This window comes from Sardina pilchardus, chromosome 4, assembly GCF_963854185.1.
Source record: "Sardina pilchardus chromosome 4, fSarPil1.1, whole genome shotgun sequence".
In the NCBI taxonomy this organism is placed as follows: Eukaryota; Metazoa; Chordata; class Actinopteri; order Clupeiformes; family Clupeidae; genus Sardina; species Sardina pilchardus.
Window position 1 is genome coordinate 5,941,001 of NC_084997.1, and position 25,241 is coordinate 5,966,241.

Below are 25,241 nucleotides of genomic sequence, written 5' to 3' on the forward strand. Positions count from 1 at the left end.
CGCTCTCGCTCTCTCTCTCTCTCTCTCTCTCTCTCTCTCTCTCACACTCGCTCGCTCTCTCACGCACACATACATCACAGCCTGTGGCCACTCATTGCTCCAGATGACTGCATGGATTTGAGAGTATTTTTAACCTGAATGTCATTCAAATTCGCTCTCTGATTCCAGCTCTCCTGCCAAAGCACACCAACAGACACCCCCACCATCCCCCACCCCCCTCCCTCCCTCCAAACATGTCAAATGTTAATCATTTATAAAGTGTTGTCTGAATTTTAATCATGCATTAATAATCGGCTGGGATAATTTACTGGCTGTGGTTTTATGCAAGTCTGCGTGTGTGTGTGAATATGTGCGGGTGCGTGCGTGCGTGCGTGTGTGTGTGCGTGTGTGTGTGTGTGTGTGTGTGTGTGTGTGTGAATATGTCAAGGGCTGGCAGTGAGAGTAGTGTGCTGTGTGCTCTGGGCCTGACAGGACAGCCTGGAGCTGGTGTTTAAGCAGTCCAAGACCGTGGCCGTCACCTCCATGTCCTTCCCGCTCGGAGACGTCAATAACTTTGTGGTGGGGAGCGAGGACGGCTCTGTGTACATGGCCTGCCGTCACGGAAGGTATGACTGACACACACACACACACACACACACACACACACACACACGTGGTCTGTCCCTCGTTGCCCTCGGAGACGTCGGCGGGAGACGTCGGCGGTTTGTTGGCTTTGGCCTGAAGGTGGTGTCGGCGGCCCAGCCCTCTTCCTCACTTCCCAAAGCCCCATGAATCCAACACTTGATCCCCTGCCTGAGGTTTCCCTGCAGCCCCCGCGGCCGCTCTGTTTGCTCCCTTTAGGAGCTGTCACGAGTGTTTATGGAAGGGGCGCTGTGCGCTAGAAAGCGCCACACGTAAGGAAATGGAAACGACTCCTGACATCCGGCCCGCCCCCTTCTCCCCTCTCCATCAGCATCAGGGGCCTCCGTTGACGGGAGATTATTTGTTTGTGGAGGAGAGTATAAATACGAAAAGTGTTGTGATGTTTCGGAGCTCGCCCGCGACTTGACTGAGTGCGAACGGCTGAGTCGCGTTCGGCTGAGCGACGCTGTTGCTGACAGCCTACTCCACCAAGCTTGTTAACGGATGCACTGATGTTCCGTATCACTAGACAAAAACAACAGAAAAAAATAACAAACATACTGACACTGAGACACACACACACACACACACACACACACACACACACACACACACACACACACACACACACACACACACACACACACACAGAGGCTGCACATACTTGAGTTTCAGGATAGTGCATGTCATTGCTCAGTGGATGAAGGATATGTTAATGCCCTGCATCACACACACACACACACACACACACACACACACACACACACACACACACACACACACACACACACACAAGCACACCACAGGGGCTGACAAGGCTCCATGCCACAGGGCCATCCTTCAGTAATTGAAGAAGAGACTTTTTTTGAGCGCTTCCACTTCATTTGCGGCGGTATGATAGCCTCATCTCCAGCTTAATAAGGCAGAAGCATCACTCTCACGCTGGGTATTTACCTCTCCGGCTAATTAGCAGCGCCACAGCCACAGCCCGCCGGCTGACGAGGGCCGAGGAGAGTCCAGAGCAGAGTCCTCAGCGCTCACCGCCTGTCTGTCTGTCTGTCTGTCTGTCTGTCTGTCTGTCTGTCTGTCTGTGTGTGTGCTGTGCGCCACTGCAACAGGCCACTGCACCGCTTAGCCCAGCGGGGGATACACTGCTGCTTTATTTCGGTTGTCCGTTTATGCAACCTGTGCTACCACTGTGTTGTGATATTCAACCCCGTTGGGCCTCTTTGTATGCCATGCCTTGTCCTCTGTACACCCATAGCAGGCCAGCCTAACATGGGTTTGGGCCTTGGTGATATTATCAGTAAATAATGGCCTTAGCTGGTGGCTAATGTTGATCTGTTATGTCACATCAATTCTTCTTTGTTTGTGTTGTGCACAGACGGGCACATTCAGAGACAGTGCTATGGAGGGCTGAAAGACTGGAAAGCTGTTCAGTTCTGTTTTTATAATGAATGTTTTTGTTTCCCTGTCTATGAAGGGTATAATTAACAAAAAAAGAAAAACAAAGTAAACAAACAAATAAAAATATAGGTATCTGCATCACTTGTTGGCCAAATAGTTATTGTAAACATTGGCACCGGCCCAGAATCTCACAATCGGTGCATCCCTTCTCAGTATAAACGGCTGTTGTGTGTTTGTGTGTGTGTGTGTGTGTGTCTCTTGTGTGGCGAGCAGTAAGGCGGGCATCAGTGAGATGTTCGAGGGCCACCACGGCCCCATCACGGGCATCCACTGCCACAACTCCGGAGGGCCCGTGGACTTCTCCCACCTCTTCGTCACCTCCTCCTTCGACTGGACCTGCAAGCTGTGGAGCACCAAGGTACTGTACGCTCTGCACCAGCAGGCCCGGCTCCTCCTCCCAGAGCCCAGGGCTGTGCTCCCAGCGGCCGCTAGAGGAGGAGGTGCTCCCTGCACGTGTGTGGGCGCCTTCATAGGGAAGAGCACCTCCTCTGCTAGCCCCGTGCTGAGAATCAGAGACACTTGACTTGAATTTGAACATGAAGTTCTTTTTTTTTTTTTTTGGAACATGCCTGACCGTAATTGGCAGGCAGGGAGTATCTTGTTATAACCCAAACCATTAACCCATATTTTTTTATGTTTAGTCTTGAAACATAAGAGTACACACAGTGGTGTTCAAAGTTACATTGACCTCAAAGAGAATCAGGCCTCTTGAACATGCATTTCCATATCAAACAGCATAGATCCAATGTAGGCTTGGAACAAAGGAATACAGAGATTATGTGAGGATGAGTGCTTGACATCTGAACGCCATGCTCCGACCCTTGCAGAACAATAAGCCTCTGTACTCGTTTGAGGACAACTCGGACTACGTGTACGACGTCATGTGGTCCCCCACTCACCCCGCCCTGTTCGCCTGCGTGGACGGAGTGGGTCACCTAGACCTGTGGAACCTCAACAATGACACCGAGGTGAACACATCACTGAGATGCATACAGTACATACTGTACATACAGACTGCATTACATTACATTTATTCATCCAGCACTCTTGTGTCCAGACAGGACAGCCTATAGCACAGACATACATTTTACATTTACAGCTTGTCCCACACCAGTTGCTCCACCAGTTGAGCCAGTGGAACACACGTCCATGATTTCCTGACTGTACTTACAAACACACTCCTGCCGCCTCACTATAGACTCTGAGTCCCTCATTCACTTCTACTTACACTGTAGAAGTCTCATACTGATGTGCTTCCTCTCAAAATCTCTCTTATGAAAAGTTACACCCCCCCCCCCCCACTCTCCCTTTAGATGAGTCTCACTGACTCACACACTGCCTTTTCATCTCTCTGCATGACACACACACACACTCTTCTACTCTGCTGTCTCTCCCATTCATCCAGGGCTCGGCTCAGCCTCCACAACTATAGCTATGATTATTCCACAGACCCTTGACTTCCATTAGTTTTCTGCCTATGCTCCATTTTTGCACTCCCATTTCAAATTGTGTGTGTGTCTGTGTGTGTGTCTGTGTGTGTGTCTGTGTGTGTGTGTGTCTGTGTGTGTGTGTGTGTGTGTGTGTGTGTGTGTGTGTGTGTGTGTGTGTGTGTGTGTGTGTGTGTGTGTGTGTGTGTGTGTGTGTGTGTGTGTGTGTGTGTTCCTGTGTATGTGTATGTGTCTGTGCATGTGTTAGTTCGGCTCTAACAGAGGCTGTTTTGTTCCAGGTGCCCACGGCGAGCATCACAGTGGACGGGAGCCCAGCTCTGAATCGGGTGCGATGGGCCCAGTCTGGGCGTGAGATCGCCGTGGGAGACTCTGATGGACAGGTCCTCGTCTACGAAGTTGGAGAGGTACACACACCTGACCTGAAAATCAAACATTTGTTTTGTTTGAATTTATTTTTATTTTTTTTCCGTAATTGATGTGTGATACAAGTGTGTGCTGCAGGTTTAGCAGGCGTCCCTCTGTGCTGTGGGGGAGGCTGTAGTGGGGAGTGCTTGAGAGGAGATGCTAAGACTGCTTTAGCACGTCTGACAATTAGCCCCCTTGTGGCAGCCAGGTCCCCAGGGGCCACTTCCCCCAGGGGGGCTCTCAGCGCGCCTGTGTCACTTACACCACTGACAGCTGAGTAGGCTGAGCCGCAGAGGGGGCACCACTAGCCCTGGGTGCTGTGTCCCACCACTACACACCCCCTTCACTCACACACACACACACACTCTCACACACACACACAAGCAGTGCTACTCAAGAGGTCAAGTCTCTGTGACAGTTACAAAATTACTGTTGATCTCCTGACCTTTCACAAGGAAGCCACTTGCAGGTTTTTAAGTTCAGGGAGGAGAGGGGGGGGGGGGAAATGAAAAGAAAAGGAAAGATGATCGTCTCTGAACAATGTGCCATTATTTTCTGTCCCTCTTCCGTCCTCTCCGCAGCAAATCGCCGTGCCGCGCAACGACGAGTGGACACGCTTTGTGCGCACGCTGGCCGAGATCAATGAGAACCGCGACGACGCCGAGGAACTGGCGGCCCAGCGCCTGGCTGCCTGATCACCATGGAAACACCGCTCGCTCGCTCGCTCGCTCGCTCGTTGGAAGGGACCAGTGGCAGGTTTCCCGAGCACCCGGCCCCCATCCCCCCCTCTCAGTGTAATGCTGGTTGTAATTCAGAGGAAAAGGAACAAAAAAATGACAGGCATGATGGCGAATACAGCTCTACAACACAATGGCATTTTCTTTTGGCTGTAGCATAGTACGATTGGGATTTCTTCAAGTAAGACGCTGGTGAGGACTTCTGTATGGGCAAATCATTTGTTGGGTCTCAAAAGGAAAAAAAATCTCTACACCAGGGCTATTCACCACAGACAATACAACACACAAACACAGGCATTTACACTGCAATGCAAAGGGTCGTACTTCTAAGAACCAAAAAGCCTTAAATAGATATAACTCCCGGAGATCCTGTTGAAATTGTGGCTGTATCAACCTTAAAGCACTTCATATTTAGTTGTACCAGTGCTGAGGATCCAGTGGGTTCTACCATCGATTACCCCCAGGAGCCTCATAACACAAGGACTTTTCTCTAAGCCACCAGTTCTACAGTAAAGTAATGTATTTATTATGGACTGTACTGGAAAGATGTCACCCAAATGTCTGTATTATGTGAGATAATGTTTTACCACAAGGTTCGTCCTCCTTTGGAATCACAGTCTGTTTGTAAACTGTAAATAGGGGAATAGCTTTTCTTGGACTTCTTTGAATGTCTTTGTAGATCAGAGTGAATTCTTCATTCCGAAGCCATATGCAATTCAAATCTGCTCATGCATTTAAAAAAAAAAAAAATCTTTGATATCAGGGCATCCTACACGAATCTCATGCTGTACCCGTGGAAAGCTCTGGAAGTTCTTTTGAAAGTGTGTAATAGAAATGTGCTTCACCTTCCCTGGGCGTAACCCACAAAGAATGTTGACCGTGTAATGTATGCTCCACAGAAATAATAATAAAAAAACCTCAAAGTTCGAAAGTTAAACCAGTATGATTTAATTTAATAAAATACAATACAATAATGAAATGCATTTAAATAGTCTTTTTAAATTTCTTATTCTCTGATTTATGATTTCATAAATAAACATCTGTACACCCATTCACACCACTAAAATATGATTGCAAAGACGTCCCCAACACACAACACACAATGCATGGCCGAGGAAGAACGCGCTGGAGTTTGTCTCTCAACACCATAATGTCTCTGCACAAAGATGTACAATATGCACAGTAACATTTGTGCAAAGCCACGCACAAAGGGGTGGGTAGGTCCGGGGAAGCAGGGGATAGAAACCCATAAAGCACTAGTCATGCAGGAGGAGGGGGGGCACAGCCAGATTTAAACGTGTGTATGAGAACAAAGCAGGAGTGCTCCGAGTTAGATTTCTTATTTCTTGGTGTTACTGAACCATTTGGGGATACGAGAGATGGGGGACAGAGGAGGGGAGCAGCGCAGGCGAGCTGGGTCCAGGAACCTCTGCTCGTGGAGCATGCAGCCCAATCGCAGGCCTCAGGGGGGCGCTCACGAGGCCTGGACCTTGGCGGGCGGGGACTGGACCTTTTGGCCAGACATGGGGGTCCTGAATCTGGGCAAGTGGAGGCCAAACTTCTCCTCAACGCCAGCGAAGGTGGCTGCGGCCAAGCGGAAGCCGCCGACGTGGTCAGACTTGATAGGCGGCAGCTCCGTGATGCGGGACTTGGCTGTCGGCTCAGAGCCCGCGGGGCGGCTACGGAGAAAAGCGAAGAGGTGAGTAGGCACACGGATAAACAGACCGGGGTGAAGAAAGCCAACAGAATCCATGCTAAATAATCATCATTTGTAGTTCTTTTTTTTGCCAATGATGTGTTGGGCACTGCCACTTACTGTCCTCCAAAGTCAACGTAGAACCACCTCTGCAGAAGCTCGTAAGTCACCAGGGTGACACCAAACTGGGGTGAGGACCTAAACACACGGGCTGAGGAGCACAGAAGGTTCACACATTAGGTGCGTTTGACTTGACGAAAATCTGCGCAGATCTGACTTGATGTGATGCATGCTGGGTTAAACAGAGTGCACACTGGGACAGACGAAATGCAAACTGGTTAGAAATCATGTCCGACTTCATGCAGTCGCGGTGGGAGTTACCCCCGTGACATCATGTCACATGTCCATACAAGATCTCGGGAGACTGCGTCTTAGCTCAGCCAGCGCAGTTCAGCGCAGTTCGTTTTTAAGCAACTGCGCTGGCCAAAGCCCACCCCAATGACGTCAGTTCAAAGTTGTGATAGGGCCGTTTGGAAGAATCTCCCCATGACGAGTATGACAGGTGTCTCGTTCTGCCTCCTTACCCAAGACACTAGAGCGGACCAAGACGGATCAGTTCAACTGCACTAAAACCAACGTGTGGGATGACGCTGGAGCTTATCCCTGTGATCCATCTTGCTCTGTTCTAGAATCTTTGCTCCTTACGTTAGAATCTGCTAAAATGAACAGAAATCGAACGGATACACTTATTTGTGATATCTGGAACAGCAGTAGGCTAGCCTACTGAAAACGTGAGGATACTCTGCTATTTTATGCTGTTGGTTAAATATATACACACGGAAAACACTTGATATTTAATTAATGTGCTGCAATGCAGGCCTGTTAACTGTATGACAACAGTGGTTTATTTAAATACATCATATCAATTTATTTCGTCAGTCACCATGCTCATTTTAATGAGCAAGAATAAAAGTTTTACTGTATTTAATACAAAATCCCGCGATATCTACCGCGAGGTCTCCAGCCAGGTCTCTCGCGAGTAACTTGAGGTACGTAAGCTCAGTCAGAGTGTCCGGGATGAGCTGCATGTGCCAGTCGCCCCTCCTGCTAAGACTCTGCAGCTCTCGTTGACGTATGAAGCCAGCCGAAGCCAGCCTAAGTCAGCCGCAGCTCATCGCAAACGCACCTATTACAAGTTTATTCCGTCAGCCGTCACACCTACTCGTGCTGCACACCGGCCTGAGTCCGAGCGCCACACCTACCTGCTGCCCCCTTCCAGAAGGCCTTGAAGCCCTCCTCCTGCAGGATCTTGCGGAAGCAGTCGACCACTCCGTTGTAGGAGGTCTGACCGGCACGGGCTGCCACCTGCAGCCTGGTCTTGATCACATCAGCGGGGGTCACCAGGGAGGCGGCGGGGACACCTGCGGAGGGGGTCCCAGAGAGCACAATGAAGCTGCTCCCATTCAGGACCATGGGAGGAACAACAACAACAGCAACAGAAAGCTCCACAGTGTGGTCATGTCAGGGATGGCTTTAAAGGCAGATGGCTAGAGGGAGGGATGAATGAAGTGAAACGCTAAGAGCGCTCTCCTCACCTGCAATGGCGCCGGCAGTGAGCAGCTGCAAAGCCCCCAGCCTGCCCTCCTCGTCTGCAAATTGGGTTTTGGTGTGAGCGTACACGGGGAAGTAGATTGCAGAGAAGGGGATGTCACGCAGAAAACAGGCCTTGGCTCCCTAAAATAGCCACACACACACACACACACACATATGCAAGAAATGACTGGAGAGCATTCAGCACAAGGGCTGGAGGCTTCTAAAAGGTCGAGCACAGCGCTCCTCTAATGCCAGCATGTGCACCCCGCTGTCTGATAGCTGCAAATGGCTTTCAAGGAGCCCTAAAATGCACACAGTTCAAACGCGACTTGAAAAGAGAGGAGGGGGAGAAACCTCAAATGGGTCAGCCCAGAGGCCAGGCCATCTCTGCTTTAACAGTGTTTTCAGAGGCAGAGGTAGACGGCGTATGGCCCATACGGAGTGGTGCTGCATAACTGGAGGATCACGTGCCTTAAGAAACCCCAGAGCTTTATGCGGCTGAAGCCGCGCCGTGCCAAACCGCAGCAGACATATTCGGACAGGCAGGAGTCGGGCCAGCCAAACACAAGGCCCCCCCAGAGGCACAGCTGACATAGGGAGCCCCTAAGCCGAGAGCACTGAACTCACACACACACACACACACACACACACACACTTGGCATATTAACACAGACCCCTGGTCTGCAGTGTGCATACACAGAGTAGGGGAAATCAGTCTTTTAACAAGCACCACATTGTCTGCTCCCCATTAAAATATGGAGCATGAGCACATTACTCATGACACAAGAAAAGCCACAAGAACTTGGACAGAAGCAGTAGCCCTGCAAAATCCTTCCCCCCTAATTTGCTCTTGGTGGTTGCCAGTGGCGCGCTCTGCATGGTAAAGCACTACTTTGGAAAGGCACTGCATAATTGCCGCGGTCAGTTAAAAAACAGGAGAAAAGGGCAAAGAGAAAACACTCCCTCGTCCACCTACGGCAGACAGAGCATTTGCCAGCCTACATCTAAAGCCTGCTCTTATCAGAGGTTGTTCTGCTATACTGGCCTACATCTAAAGTCTGCTCACATCAGAGGTTGTTCTTCTATACTGGCCTACATCTAAAGTCTGCTCACATCAGAGGTTCTTCTGCTATACTGGCCTACATCTAAAGTCTGCTCACATCAGAGGTTCTTCTTCTATACTGGCCTACATCTAAAGTCTGCTCACATCAGAGGTTCTTCTGCTATACTGGCCTACATCTAAAGTCTGCTCACATCAGAGGTTCTTCTTCTATACTGGCCTACATCTAAAGTCTGCTCACATCAGAGGTTCTTCTGCTACGTCCTGCTCTGTTTTATCAGCTCGGTGAGTAAAAGAGGACCCAGTGGGTCTGGACGTCTTGGCTCACCTTGTAGAGGCCGAAGAAGCCGAGCTCCTTGACCACGTTCAGGGCGCTGACGCGCTTCGTCGTGGCGATCTCTCCGGCCACCTGGAGACGGATCTTCACGATCTCCAGCGGGTTGGTGAAGATGACCTGAGAGCCTCCAGCCTGCAGAGAGCACAGAGATGCTAACGTTGGTCAAAAATATTTTAATTTGGTTTATTCATGTTTATAACTTGGACATCCTCAACCTACATGTTTCATATTACAATTACAATTGTTTTTGCAGGTTAAATGGCTTAAGGATATCCCATTACTAATTTAATGGATGTTCCTCCACCAATTTTGATGAACAAGCAAGTTGTCTTGTCAAATTAACTGTGTAAACCCAAGACGGTCTCACACAAGGCCCCTCTTCACATGCCAGTCTGACTCAGCCTCGGAGCGCTGTTGCCGTGGCCACCACACAAACGGCCATTGAGAAGCGCGAGCGGCGGGGTCAGGCTGGAACAGGCCACGCTGGGAGCGGCAGCGCTGACCCCGACTCCAGCCCTCTTGGCCCTCGACTCTCCCCCCTCAGGCACCTCCTGTGGGGGCAGGGCGCCCGATAGCAGCGGCCTTCCCCCGGCCCTCGCCCCGCACACTTGCCCAATCTCTGGCCCCTCTCCCAGGGGGGAGCCCTGTTCGTAACCTGGCGCAGAGAGAGAGAGAGGGAGAGAGGGCCCCGGGGTCTGGCCCTTCCGTCTCACACACATTTGTCACTCGCCCCTCAATCTAATCAGGACCATCGAGGGCCGCCGGTGTCACACACACACACACATACACACAGGGCTGGGCCCCTCTCTCTGTAAACATCCGCACTGCATCCTAAAAAAAGCTCCGGCGCATTTTGTCATTTTCAAAGTGGCGTGGAGAGAGAGAGAGAGAGAGAGAGAGATGAAGGGTGATGGGTGTGGGGGAATGTCCACCGCCGCCGCCGCTCTGAACATGGAGTCATTAACCTCGGCACTGCTGCCACGCTTATCTCCCTCTGTTATCCACTCGCATCTCCTGGCCATGCACAGCCTCCGCTATCAGCAGGGCACGTTCGGGTCGGCTGCAGCAGCACAGCCTTTGAAAATGTAACTGATGATGAATGGGATGAGCGCTAATAAAGAGCTGCTCTGCCACGTAAATAGTGTACCCGCTCACGTTGCCCTGTCTGTCCACTGACTCCGCTCTGGGTGGTGGGGTGCGGTGGGGTGCGGTGGGGTCCCAGGCCTTTGGTCAGGCCAGAGGCAGAGGACGCCTCAGGTATGCGCGCCGCTGTCAAACTCAATCACACTGAGGCCTGAGCAGCTCCGTCCAGGGCCCTTCAGGGCTTCTTCCTTCAATTAGAGCCTGACAGGGGTCGCGACCTCACGGACCCTGCTCGCCGTGGCCAACAGACAGCCTCCTCTGTCCGGCCGGCCTGCCTGCCTGTCTGTTTCATTTCACTCGGAGCTATTACGCGGGACGGCTACTGAGAGGGTATTACCGCTCCTCAATCTACCTGATGCTCTCAGCCTGCTGTGCTGCTTGCAGAAATTAGCCCAGGATAAAAATAGTGAGCTCTCAGGCATCATTTTTCAAAATTGGGCCCAATTAGCAGGTTCAGGGACCAAAGAGCACCTTTGTATGGCGGCCTCCCACTTCTTTTGAAAACAAAAAAGCCTGTCTATACACCAGTTGGAAATTACCCCCGCGTCTCAATAATGGGGATGGAGGAAGTCCGGCATTAATTGAAATTACGAGAGAACGCACAATATAAAACTATGATTTAGACCCTTTCTAAATGCTGGCTGAGTAATTGTTAATTCATATCTGCCAGGAGCGTTTGCTTAAGCTTAAGAAGATTAAAAAGGAGACTGCGGCGCAGGGGATTGTTTTGGCTCTTTCTTCTAATAATGTGTGCTTTTTCCCTAGGAAATATTCATTAGGAATGAAAAGGAAAATCAGGTATAATGTTACAGTAGGAGCCCCATTGCTTGCTACACGTCCCTCACATCCAAATCAATTAGGGCTCAACAGTGCGAGCGGAGCAGCTGCCAAACTCCTTTCCCTGCTTCCCACTGAGGACCAGGGGCTGTGTGTTTGGAGCCGTAGCCCACAGAAAGCATCCCCCTCCCCCATCTCACCCACTGCTAGAAGGCTACAGTATATACTATACTTACACATCCACCAGCCAGCACCTCAGCCAGGAGGGGAATGGTGCCGTCTTTTTGATCGGTGAATTTATCCCTCACAAAGTCATTCATCTAAATGTGAAAACAATGGAAAGTTGCATTTACACTACATATTTTATTTCAAAGCCACATTTGTCCCTTAGCCAGAACACATACAAATACAATGCTATTATAGGATTATTTTCTGAATTATACCAAAATTATAATAATTCAAGTGGCGGGTTGAGATCCTTCAATAGTGTTACATGACCCACCGTGAGCTTGATGGCTTTTTCTGGAGCCACACCAATGAGCTGTGGCACGAGACCTGGGAAAGGGAGAAAAAAACAATCATGAGGCCGCTGAGATCACACAAGTCACAGACAGCAATGCTCTTGTGCAGATTACTACGTGCTATCACCACCAGCAATCGCAAAGCGTGCCCCTAACATCTCAAAAGATACGTGGATCAACCCCTAAATATTTACTGCTGATCCAACCAACACATGTGATGGGGCCTGATGATAACGTGGTCACTCGGGGTGGACAAGTCCACTGAGGAGCTATAGGAGGGCGGTGCGAGCGCGGCGGGGCTGCCTATTGTCTGGGCCGGGCCCCTGGCGTGGCGGGGAACAGAGGGGGCAGTGTACCCTGGGAGGGGGTGCCCGTGGCCCAGCGCGGCGATAAGCAGCGCGCTGTTTGGCCGGCTGTCACTCAGCGAGCCAGATCAACTTCTGAAGGGGCCTGGCGAGTGACGGGCCCGCCGTACGCAGCCAGAGAACCGCCAAGCGTGTCTGTCTCGCACTCAATCGGCCCCTCATCAGAGCAGCCAGATAAAGAGAGCCATGCACTGACAGCAGGAGGAGAGAGAGGGGGAGAGAGAGAGAGAGAGAGAGAGAGAGAGAGAGTGAGAGAGAGGGAAAAGACAAAAGAGTTGCAATGACAGAGGCAGCAGCAGATGGCAGTCTTGACTTCCTCCAGTGTGCAGGGCTGTGTGGGGGGCTGTGTGGGGGACTGGGGGAGCAGGGCTTCCCATAGGTTTTGGCACATTAGGGTAGCAGCAGATGACTTGTGTGCTGTTCTCCCTCTGGCTCTGGCCCACATGTGTGGGATCAGTGTGGATGGGACGCTCAGTAGTCACTCCAGTCACTTGTACTCATAAAAATGACCACAGCATGCTCCACTTCACCGCAAGCACCATAGTTTACAGTGCGCTCACACAAACTGCCCTATATTTCACTCCCAAGCAATTCTAGCTGTCAATCAATTGGACCATTTTTTTCGACCATTTGTAAAAAGAGCAAGCACACTTATTTCACTAACCCATTAATGACGGAGTGGATGTGTTGAGACAGTGGCGTTGGAGTGGTGGCCCTTACCTCGGTAGAATCCAAAGAAGCCCTCGTAGCGCAGCACTTTCTTGGCGCAGTCGAAGCTGTTCTTGTACATGAGCTCGCCCACGAAGGAGCCGGTGGAGCGCTGGTTCTGCATGCGCGTCTTCACCAGGTCGATGGGGTACACGGCGGTCGCACCAGTCGCTGGAAACAAGCGGGGCGCAAAAAAAAGGGCACATCAGTCTCGAGCCGTCGGCATAAGCTCTCTCTGTTAGACGGCGGTCATTTTTGAAAAGAAAATGTGATTTTACACGCAGAACATGTTATAGAGGTGATTTCATGATGGCATGTCTTTAGTGTGTACATTGCCTCCCTTGCCTTAAGGACGGGTGGAGAGTCACAGCGACAGTGGTGCATGCTGGGAGTGGTAAACAGTGATTACAGCTGAGACGCCAGGCTGTGTGTCTCTGCTGTCGGTGGGAGCACTAATGTGTGCTGTATGTCTGAGCCGTGGGGGGGGTGAGGCGTGTGTGTCGGGGGGGCTGCCGTAAACGGCGCTCTTAGCCGCCGCGCTAGCTTGTCGTGTCTTGTCTGACATCAAAGGCTCTCTAATGACTCCGGCTCTCAAGCATGCCGAGTGCTCTTGTGCTGTCCGCGCTCCTGCACCAGCTGCCACCGCTCACACGGACCAAAGGGCTCCATGGAGATGCACCTCACGCGCACTCTCTGGGAGGCTTGACAGCTAAAGGCTTGGCCTCCCTCTCTCTCTCTATCTCTATCTATCTCTCTATCTCTCCCTCCCTCTCTCTCCATCTCTGTCTCTCTCCCTCTTTCTAGACCAGAAGCCCATTCAGGGCCCAGTAGCTTCCAGCATGGGTCAGAAAGAGCTCTCGCGCACCACAAAGACAGTGGAGTCCATTTATTCAAAGGACGCGCTCTACCTGTTTGTAGCTTTGTATGACCATGTGAATGTATGTATGAGCATGCATGTGTGTGTGTGTGTGTGTGCGTGCGTGTGTATGGATCTGCCCATCTCTCGACTGCTGTGTCAGAGCCTTCTTCTCCCCTCCCGTATCACTTCCTTGCGGCACAATTACAACTAGAGATTCCATCACGTTTCTTTTTTTTTCCGGAAGATTTGTGTCATTCCGGAACCCGGGCCGGGAAGACAGCCTGGAGCCGGCGGCGGCGGCGGCGGCGGCAGCAGCAGCGGCGGGGCAGCACAATGCCGGGCCCTCAGATCCGAGCCGCTGTCCCCCGCAGCACAATGAGCGGCCCCCGGGCCCCGGGGCCCCAGCGCGCCAGTCTGGCCGGCTCGGGTTACCCCCTCGGCGGGCCGCGGCCCCCACGGCAGACATGTCACTCACCTCCAGCGATTGAGCCCAGCAAGAACCTGTAAGCAGACTCGGCAGCTTGGAGCCAGACGGGCCGATGCCCATCTCCAGCGTGCTGCAGAGAGAGAAGGAGAGGGAGAAGAGAGAGAGAGAGAGGGAGAGAGAGGGAAACAGAGAGAGAGAGAGAGAGAGAGATATCAGAGCTGAAATAAATCAGGAGACAGGAGAGGGGATAAGTATCAGCAGCAAAGCAGCGTTCAGATGAATGAATTGGTCTCTATGAACCAGATACAGTGTGGACAGGCGTGCTGTATGGGAATAGGTTTACATGTGGGGGAAAAGAGTTTGGAATGGACCCTGGCTGCCACGCAGTCGCCATCCTCTGTGCATGAGTTCTGCTGTAGGTTAGCCTCTACAAGTAGAGACATTATCTGTGCATTATATGCCATTATAATATACATGCGTTCTAACAGTTCAAGATGAACGTTTCACTTCTTGCCTGGTGGAGTTCAAAGGAGCTGATTTGCTGATAATCAGGCCAATCTCATGCATTTTGATCTGGATGTTGAAAGCAGACCCTCTGTTCTGTTTTCTCCGCACTGCAGGCTAGCAGCCGGGCCTCCTGAGCCCTGTTCCCGTGTAGAGATAAGGATCTACATGAATTATTACACCGCTCCACAGCCAGTCACAGTGCGCCTGGCCTCCTTGGGGGCAGTGAGCAACATCCACAAAACAAGGCCCTTCCTGCTCCAACAGCTGCTTTCACTGAAGGCAGAATGCTAACAAGATTGAGGCTGTGATCAAAGGACTTGAGCAATTACGCTGCTTCCATGAGAGCAAGGCCTGAGAATGCCGAAACATTCAACCGAACCCCCTAACACACACACACACACAGACACACACACAGACACACACACACACACACACACACACACACACACACACATACACACACACACACACACACACACACACACACACACACACACACACACACACACACACACACACACACACACACACACACACACACACCTCTCAAACAAGCCCTCCGCACGCCTGTCTTTCTCTGAGACCAAAGTTGCATTCCAGACCTCCACACGTCGGTCCCGGGAGGAGTGTGAAAAGCCCCCAGGGGCCCGGGAGCCATGGCCCGATGTTCGGGAACTGTCTGGAGCTTCACAGGATTGAGAGAGAGAGAGAGAGAGAGAGAGAGAGAGAGAGAGAGAGAGAGAGAGAGAGAGAGAGAGAGAGGGGCAGGTACTCTCTCATCCTCCTCCCCAGACAGACAGACCCCCCCACACACACACACACTCTCACGCCTGCTCTCACCGTCGCTCTGACACAAAACAGACCTCGCCACGGGCACTTCACACGACGAGACCTCACAAAAGAAAGCGCCGGATGAGAAGGCCCCGTCCTTATTAGCGCGCCTCAGAAGTGTGATTGGGTCTGATGTGCGCGACCGACGCGGCCACACCATACGGAGGTGACAGTCATTTCAAGGCGGAAATTGGGAGAGCATTTTCTCATCCCATTTAATAGAGAATTACAACTGTAGGGGAACGGGATGTTTCAGAGAGACATTAAGGAAGTCACTGCTGATTCAGTTATGAAAATGGCTGAAATAAGTTAACCCTTTTTTGGAGGAGGAGAGAGAGGTGTGTACAGGCCTGTGCAGGTCTTCATATTGAGTTTGCTGTGAAGTCTGATTTGACACCTGTCTCGTCCCAACCCCCCTCTCTACTCTCCTCAGGTGACCCTTACCTGTCTCTGGACCTCTGCGAGGTGGTAGGGCACGGCCCCCTCCTCCAACGGTGCTATCCTCTCAATGTCGGCAAAGGTCACCCTCCTGCGGACCACAGACAGAGCCACATCAGACATCTCGCCCCCGTGACAAGAGACTCCGTCCCTCCCAGACGATTTCGTGGTGGGGGATGATGCAATATTTTCCACTGCGATTTTTACGGCCTTATAACCCCAAGTTACTGCGCCTTTAAAAGGTCTTTTTTGCACACACAACAGGTAAACAAAGCTGGACAGGCGCCCACAGCACACGCAGCGGCTGACATGCTCGCTCGCTCCGCCTGCCAGGGAAATGGCCAGAACATTCCCCCGTGGGCCACAGGCGTTGTTAAGTCGGCCCCATGCATTTGTTTTCCCAATAAATCAAGCCGGTGGAGCCACTGTTGTTAAACTGAATGGGCAATAACTTAGCATTTATAGCCTATAAATGGGCCCGTAATATTTTTTCATCCCATTTATAGATTCAATAAGAAAACTGTTTTGGATAAATGTGTTAAATACATTGGACAGAGGTGATGGCAATACAATATTACAGATGAAAAAAGGGCAGAAGGGGGAAAAAACAGCCAGTAAACATGCCAGGCAGAGGAGGAGGAGGAGGAGGAGGAGGAGGGGGAAGCATGCTTGTTAATGGGGAGGAAGCCATGAGGTGCTGCGGAAATAGGAAAAGCCGATGAGTTAGAGGCTTTACCCAGAATGAGAATGGAGACCGGAAAGCTGGTACAGGATGTCAATCTCCATTGGAGTGATCTGACCAAACTTATTGGCCGCTTGGATAAACTCCCCTGTGCGACAGTGAGGGCCAGAGAGCAGCGTTAGGCATGAGCAAGAGAGACAGGAGCTACTGTATGTGTCACACATCATTAGTGGTGTGGAGCCACTGGGCCACTTTGACTCAGAGCTATCAGGACAGATGAAACACCTCCTGTAATGTCTGGCACTGTAACTAAATATACACTCATACACTATCTTTAAGATTAACATACTCAATGTTAGAGAACTAGCCCCTGAATAATGCATTTTAGATAGCACAATGTATTTTAGCAGCTGTGATATACGTGGTAAAGTACTGTATATAAGTGGTGAAGTACTGTATCTCATACCAATTTTACCAAATCATCTGGACCAAGGGGATGTTGCAGATCTATACTAAAGTCAAGCACCTTTGGTGACCTCGATGTCTTTGCGTGTGCCCGCCAGTGTGCTGTAGATCTTGCGGATCAGCTCCATGTTGTTGAGTAGGGAGTTGAAGGCATTGAAGTAGGAGAAGCTCACCATGTGGGAGGTCGCTCCGCCTGCAGCCTGTGGGGGACAACACACCTCAGGTTATGACCCATGCCTCCTCATATAGAGGAGTAGAACACCACCACACGGGGAAGAGCAAAGGCACTGCAGTCGCCTGCGCCGCCATATTGCCCTCAGCAGGTATGTTTTATGTCTAGTATTTATGGGTTTTAGGTATGCATGTGTGTGTGTGTGTGTGTGTGTGTGTGTGTGTGTGTGTGTGTGTGTGTGTGTGTGTGTGTGTGTGTGTGTGTGTGTGTGTGTGTGTGTGTGTGTTTGTGTGTGTGTGTGTGTGTGTGTGTGTGTGTGTGCGTGTTTGTGTGTGCGTATGTGTGTGTGTGCGTATGCATGCGTTTGCGTTTCAGAGGAGTCTTACTGAAACAAGATTCTCTTCCACAAACGTGGTGAGCATGTGATGGCGGATAGTGGCCATGATGTCACTGAAGTCCAGGGCAGAGATGATGCCGCTCTTGCTCTTATCCTTCTGTGCAAACGCCTGCCGGGCATGCTCCAGCTGCAGCTCCTGTCACCCGAGAGAGGGAGAGAGAGAGGGAGGGAGAGAGAGAGAGAGAGAGAGAGAGGGGGGGAGAGAGAGGGGGAGAGGGATAGTGTGTGGAGGAGAGAGAGAGAGAGGGAGAGTGTGGAGGAGAGAGAGAGGGGCTGAAAACAGTGCTGAGGACATGAAAAAGTGTGCCTGAGGGCCTGAGAAACGACTCCTTTCATGACGAGGCCCTCAGCAGTGGAGGTGCTGATGTGGAACACGGAGCCCAACACATGACATCAGTGTTGCGGACGTCAACTCGCACATGTCCCGGCCACAGATGTGCTGATATCTGGCACTGGCCTCGCAAAAACTCAAGGAGAGAAAAAAAAGCCCTGCCCTCTGTCAGAGAGTCTAATGAGAACCATATCAGGTGAGGTTTGATCCCTGGGCTGGGGAGCAGAGGGGGAGGAAGCAGGTGTCCCAGGTGGGGGCTTGGTTGGGGTGGGGTGGGGGGGCAGGTGGAACATGGGGGGGTTCAACAGGATGAGGGGCGTGCAATCAGAGAGAGGGCTGGTGGGGGGTGTGGGGGGGTATTGCCCACCCATCCCCACTGCTGTCAGAGCTGATCAGATACTACCAGCAGACTGCTGTGATCTGCCTAACTCATCATGCCACGTGAAGCCGCCTCAACCGTCTGCGGTTACATCTGATCCAGCGGAGGCACCGACCCGGCTGTGTACTGCACCAAGTTTTAGCCGGCCCAGGTTACCAGGTTAGTGGCTGCCTTTGTGTGTGTTCGGCATGTAGACTTTGAAGAGACTTGAGCTATTGCATTTTGTTATATTATACTGTATAGCTACCACTTAAGTGCCGAGGTATTTGACCATTTTGTTTTTCAGAAAGTTCATCCACTTCCACAAGGTGGCAGGATAAAATCTTTGAAGGCTTGGCTTGCATGTAGTGCAACTGTGCAAACCAAGCCGTGTAGTGATTTCAAACTCCAGGTTTGTACAAACGTGAATACTAATCATGGCATAATGCTCTCCACATAAATGCAGTAGTATAGTACAACATTCATATTACAGTTACATTCCACTACATACTGTGTATACATTAAAGTAATCATATCCAACAACGTCCTCACAGAAAAAAAATGAATTTTTTTTTTAGCCAAACTAGTTCAATTTAGCTTCTGTATCAAGTCACATGTGCTACTGCAATTCCATTTCATTCCTACCTGAAGGAACTGTGTGAATTCCAGGTAACTGAGGTGCTTCTTTCTGTCATTGCCAAAATGGAGTCTGATGAACTCACAGTTCCAGTTGAAAGGGATGTGATGATGCACCGTGGTCTGGCTGAAGATATCTCTGACATTTTCTGTGACAGAGGACATGATTCAGCTCACATCAGCTCCCCAACAAAACCCCAACTCCATATACAGAACACAAAACACACCGCTACATCTACAGACTTGCACAATACCGTGCAATACTCTAGTCTCTAATCTAAGTTCTAAGGAGACTGCAGTCAGTGCAAATCCAGCCAGTACCTAAAGCAGGCCCGTGGTGGTCAGGCCCTTGTGGTATCACCACAATGTGAGGGCCCCCAATGATTCCAGGACCATCTCTGATTAAGCATGCCGTGCAATTTCCGCTGCTTTTGTGGCTTTTCCTTCAGCTCAATCAGCTTTGCAATAGCTTGGCAGAGCCTTGCCCCCTATACTGCCATTGTGAGTCTATGGGTGTCTATGAGGCCTGTGGTTGATGCCTCATCTCAGGCCTTTTGGGGTTTCCAGCAGAGTAGCTGAAATGGCGATGCACTGAGTGTCTGTCCCCCCGTCCAGGAACTATCATCTGGGCCTCAGACCAACCTGACTGACTCTCACAAGCCCAGCTTTGAAGAGTGTCCACTCGCCCACGGAAAGTGTGAGCGTTCCCTCGGCAGCATTAGACGCCATACCCACACTCAGCAATACTAAAACACCATTCGCACTGCAATGAAATCAGCAACCAGCCAAAGACGTGCGTTTGTTTCAAAACATGCTGTGGCATTCACTGTTGTTCTGCTACACTCAAGTAAGGCACGAATGTCAGTGAACTACAAATAGTGAGAACCTTAACAAAAAAACTCTAATTTCTCTGAAACAAATAGTGAGATTAGTTCACATTAAAAACAGGAAACTGTAAAAAGGTTCCCTATGAATTAATTTATGGACAAAATATGCATGCACATGTTTGCATGACAGCATTGCTTATCTTCTTCTTGTGGACTTCACATACATACCAAATGAGATATCCCCTGTGCCAGTCTTGTCAAATAACTGAAAGGCAACTATAAACAGGGCATCCGGGACACATAAAACCGACTCAAAGGCCAGAAACTCCTGGAAAGAGATCAGTCTGTTTGGACAAGAAAGAAAGAGTGCTGTCTGAAAAAAATGTCATGTCTTGGTGCAAGGCTACATTGCAATGCCAAGTCTATGGGCGTAATAACCCTTCCATTCATTTTAACCATTTTAACAGCTAAGCTGAAACCATAACCTACAGCAAAGACACAATGGAGAGACTGAGTAATCCCTAAACATTTTCATGAGTTATTAATACACAATTATTCTTCTTTATACTATAGCTATAAACAGGATAACTGACTTTACCCCTGATTTTCCATCTCCAAGCAGCAATTATGCCTCACTTTGGTAAATTGGGCGAGAAGTTTTGCAACAAAATGCCATGAAATCATTTGCAACTTCAGTTGACTGAACACAATTGTATTTCCACGAGACAAGTATCCAGAGTGTGTTTGCTCTCAGATACCTAGAGGACAGAGCAGCAGAGAACTGCCTTTTGACATTCATTTGCTGGAGTAAGCCATCCTGCCTCTACAGCTGAGTGTTGTTGTTTCAGCCTCTTGTCATCAGCTAAGCCCACCCTTGGCAACAGGACTTACCCATCCTTGGTGGTGTCAGCGACTCCGGCGATGAGCTGCAGTGTATCTGGGTTGTGGTTGGGCTCGGTGTGCAGGCCTAGATACTTCTGCACGAAATCACCAGGGGTCATGTAATTCTCCCCATCTGTGTCCGTGACACTGGCATGCTAGGGGCGGAATACCAGAGTCGTCAGAACAGTATCCACGCAACAACATGCGTACACTCAGTACACATGCACAAGAGACAAGTGACATGAAGACATCATCGTGTTGAGAAGCAAGTGTAACCGTTTGTGTTGTTTATCCTCATGTGAAAGAATGTCAGAAATGCTCTGAATATCAATAGCACCACATTTGCTTGTGGTGACAATTGTTTTCCATTTTTTTTTTGGTTTATTTGTTTAAGAGACCATTGGATGTTCACATGGCCATTATTGCATTGTTATGTGCTTTTATATAGCTTTCTAACAAATCACTGAAACAGCATCAGCATATCTCCCTCAAATCTTAGGCCATTTCCATTTTCTTTTCCCTAATTATATTCTATCTTCCAGACTGTAACTGGCATTCTGGGGCAACTTGAGAAAATTGAGTCAGAAAAGCAAGTATTTGTTTACTAGTCCAACAAAACATTTTGTGATGCACCGGGGTAAAATCAACAGCAATCTGTCTTTTGCATTAGTGCTCCTGTAACTATTACATAACAACACTTTGCACTTTCTACAAAGAAAAATGTCCCCATACAGTCTCTTTACTGAGCTTTTTATTCCATTTGTGGGGACATCAATAGCATTGATTTATGCTTCCCTTCATACATACAAACACAGATTGCCAGCACTTCTCAATAATACTATGCTCTTCCCTGACACTCTACTTTGGAGACAGCAAAGAGACAGTGTATCCCTGTTTTTTCTGCAAAAAGCAGAAGGATCAGTTGCCTGTGTGATCCAACTTCAATTTGGCTTCCCAGCACAGCAAAGCTGCTCACCTAGGACTCACCATTGTAACATATCAGCACAAAGCACTTGATACAACAGAGGAAACCGAGACTAAGCAGCATAGAGTAAATAAACAGAGTGCAGAAGTGGCTGAAGGACATTTCAATGACATGGACCCAAATCATAACATGAAATTCCATTACTCCAACTCTATGGGTGCCACAGAGTTGCTGGTCAGTCTCTTAAAGACATTAAAAATAGTGTTCAATGTTTAATAGCATGTTTAATAGTGCTTAATATGTTCAGTTCCTAGAGGAAAACGTACTAACTGTACACAACTCCGAGGGTGCCTGACAATATGAGCAGACAGATTTAGCAGACTCATGTTACAGCCTGGAGAAAGGACTGCTACAAACATAAACACAGAGAAAAGAGAAAACATGCACATGCATAGAGTCCTTCTGGTAAATATCATATATTAAGCCGTTTATTACAGTCCATGCACACATTACAACAGACAGATTTTAAGTTCAGTTCAGTTCTGGCATGAACTATCATATAGTATCATAATGTAAACAAAGCATGCCGTATGTGTTGTTGGTTGAAACACAGCTTTCTCGTCCGGTCCATAGACTGTATATACAGTCTATGGTCCAGTTACTCAATGTTCACTACAGCCCCACTATCATTCCTTCAGTTGCATATTCATACAATCGCTTTCGATTAAGAGTCCACTGTTAAGCAGTACCTCTACAGGATCTGTTTAGAACAGTCTTCAAGGACACAGAACTGGGCTAGGCACTTCAGGCTGTCACGACTCTTCTCGGCAGATCGTGCGCTATCTCTCTAATCAGGAAGGTATATCTCATCATTCAAGGTGTATCTCAACATCTTACTGACAAAATAGAAGACCCAAGCAGCTGTCAAACTCTATGGGAAGTCATGCAAGGGGAGATGCCTGGCTAAAGGGTATCCAGATTTAGTCTAAGCATGCGAGTGACCTTTTGTGGCGTGTACTGGACACCAGCCTCGGTGTGCACTTGCCCTGCCTCTAAGGAAAGTGCAAAGGGACACAGCGCTGCTGTACTGTACGCAACGAATCAGTATCAGGTTACTGGCTTATTTGCTGTAGTGGACAACCACAAAAGCAACATTTCAAGGCATTACGTCCACGTCCTTTGTGTAAGAGTGTGTGTGTGTGTGACCCATTTTAGACCCCAGGCTAAAAAATCCAACTGAAGTAGAGCACTTTTGAATCAGAGCATGTCATGCAGAACTACCATGTAAGATCACTGTTTCTCAAGAGAGGCACTAGAGACACTAGAGAGAGTGTGAGCGGCTCCTACTTCTATGCAGTGAGTTGCAATGTCCCACTGCTAAGTTTTCTGCTAACGTTCCTTATAGGGCACAGCACTGGAGATCAGTTAAGTACAGCCAGAGATAACCCATAATTTAGTCTATTCAGATTCATCGTACAGATTGATTACAAATTCTCTACAGAATGCACATCGACCTAAGAATAACAGCAGTATTGCCAATATAGGCTATGAAACGCGTGCAATAACAGATCAAATACCTTTAAAAATATTTCCTTCAATTCATGAGGGTCGGCTCTTTTAGTGGACTGCACCTGAAAATAAACACATCATGATATGGCAATTCCGAATTCTAAAACATAGACTCTGCATACATTCGTTGACCAACTTCGACGACAGATAACCTATCAAAAATATCGTAAATTATCTGTGCATTGAGCAGCCTAGCATATAACAGCATCGTCTAATTCTTCGGCTTGTAGATATAGCAGCGTATAATGACAGCGAGCTATGGTTAGGCTACTATTGCAGAGAATGACTGTATCCTGTCGGCTTTCTGGAGAGCTGCACCAGCATCCCTGGTCGAATAGCCTATGCACTTGCACAGAGCATACGAAGAGCCAGGGAGATGACGGATTAATCATTATGTTAATCGAGTGGTCCAGAATCTGACATTATGACAAAATAGACTTTGCTCTCCTCTCCCTCCTCAAGGCCGATGGACAAGCCGGGTGTAGCCTGTGCAAGGATGCTCTGAGGAGCCGGGACAGAGGACGCCATAAATCCACTTCACAGAAACCACACGAAATGACGACATTCTGAATTACTCCAAACGAGACAAACTGTTTAAATAACGTATATAGCACTAAAAGACAAGCGCAATATTGACAGAGTCACCTTGACCGCCATGCTGGGTGTGACGTCACTGGCGCAGGCGCTGGGAACAACTGGTGGGTGCTGCCAACTTCAGTGCAAGTCATTAAAATTCACATCATCACGCGTGCATTATCTTGACACTGGCTGTAAATCTAGTCAAACTTTATGGGACTTGATGTCGAGGTAGTTTCGACCGCGAAATATATAAACTAGTGGTTACTGTTGTAAAAAAAAAAGAGATAAGAAATACCTTAGTTTACACTTAAAACTAGTCAATTTCTGACCACTTCAAACATTTGTTTAGATTTAGGCCCAGTGAAATGTAGCCTAATATAAGCAAATATATTAGGCTACAACCAAAACACATATTGAAGATGAAAAAGAAATATTGCCAAGAATGATTCTTTCAGAAGAAAATAATTGAATGTTTTATAATGTCTAGAATGTTTTATTGATAAGCTAGTTTTAACAATATATAACAGATGTCTAACAATCAAATAACAAGCATTTAAGACAATGCACAGTCTAAATGACTAAACCGATGCACCAAGGTCAAAAACGGTATTTCTATTTCTGTCTGGTCAAAAAGGCAGACTATCCCCATAAAGGTCAAAGATCAAAGCACACTATTCCTCCATGCCGATGTGCAACCAGCATTTCTCGAGAGGGTGGCATTGTGTTCAAAAAGGGATAATCTAGTGCTGTCAGAGAAGAAGGGCGAAATTACAGTGACTTAAACATTGCTGTAGGTCACTCTTCCCAGCTTCTAGACGGTAGAATCACAATGGCAGGGATAATAGCACAGCATTACCACAGTTCAGTGTTCGGCTGTGGTGCTCTCCATCAAAAAGGTCACTTATCTTCATTGAGCTCTCACTCTACTGTAATCCACAACTTCAAAAAATGGTCCCAGGTCAAATTCTTTATTTAGAGCTTTAGCAAACCGACAACAACACTCTGGTGAGACATTCTTTTGAGAACATCAGCAATGGCTAGTTTTTTGGGACATTTTTCCTTCATGAATGAATATATTATTAATTTTTGAAAAAAATCTTGTCATCATTCATCAAATGAAACACTTTGCTCTGATCAATATTTAGTCCTGTGTTAAAAATAAAACCAAAATATAGCAGGCTCCTTTTTTGGCATGCCATTTGTGTCACTTGAGTGATATCACAGCCTGAGCCTATAAACAGTTGATCTTATCGAGCAGAGCACCCATAGCCACAATACAAAAGGAAGACTTTAAATTAATTAACCTAGAGATGCTGTTAGACGTGGATTCATTCACGTGGACTGGTAGCCTATATCTCACTTGATTTTCATAACAACATCTTTAAAAACAATGCAGGCCTAATAGGATATAGCCTAATATTAGCCTACGTTTCTGTTCTAGTTAATATATGCGAATATGTTGTCAATATTTACTTATA

At 48.6% G+C, this 25,241-nt stretch overlaps 2 protein-coding genes across 3 annotated transcripts in view; one reads left to right on the forward strand and one right to left on the reverse strand.

Annotated features, from left to right (window-relative positions):
* dync1i2a (dynein, cytoplasmic 1, intermediate chain 2a) overlaps nucleotides 1-5,609 on the forward strand; it is a 24,154-nt gene extending 18,545 nt beyond the window's left edge. For both annotated transcript variants that reach the window (XM_062533812.1, XM_062533813.1), the window contains 5 exons: nucleotides 472-605; nucleotides 2,302-2,446; nucleotides 2,916-3,056; nucleotides 3,815-3,940; nucleotides 4,523-5,609. In XM_062533812.1, coding sequence (XP_062389796.1) covers nucleotides 472-605; nucleotides 2,302-2,446; nucleotides 2,916-3,056; nucleotides 3,815-3,940; nucleotides 4,523-4,636 — 660 coding nt within the window. In that variant the 3' untranslated portion in view covers nucleotides 4,637-5,609. The remainder of the gene's footprint in view (nucleotides 1-471; nucleotides 606-2,301; nucleotides 2,447-2,915; nucleotides 3,057-3,814; nucleotides 3,941-4,522) is intronic.
* On the reverse strand, nucleotides 5,603-23,914 carry LOC134078126 (electrogenic aspartate/glutamate antiporter SLC25A12, mitochondrial-like). The gene is made up of 18 exons (XM_062533811.1): nucleotides 23,830-23,914; nucleotides 23,193-23,246; nucleotides 20,700-20,845; nucleotides 20,037-20,152; nucleotides 18,991-19,130; nucleotides 17,646-17,792; nucleotides 17,149-17,287; nucleotides 16,677-16,770; nucleotides 15,947-16,031; nucleotides 14,213-14,294; nucleotides 12,891-13,049; nucleotides 11,787-11,839; nucleotides 11,521-11,604; nucleotides 9,356-9,496; nucleotides 7,970-8,108; nucleotides 7,637-7,795; nucleotides 6,495-6,585; nucleotides 5,603-6,357 (listed from the first exon to the last, which is right to left on the reverse strand). Exons 1-18 carry the CDS (start codon nucleotides 23,839-23,841, stop codon nucleotides 6,153-6,155), a joined length of 2,046 nt encoding a protein of 681 aa, XP_062389795.1. The 5' UTR covers nucleotides 23,842-23,914; the 3' UTR covers nucleotides 5,603-6,152.
* Nucleotides 23,915-25,241: the final 1,327 nt, after the last annotated feature.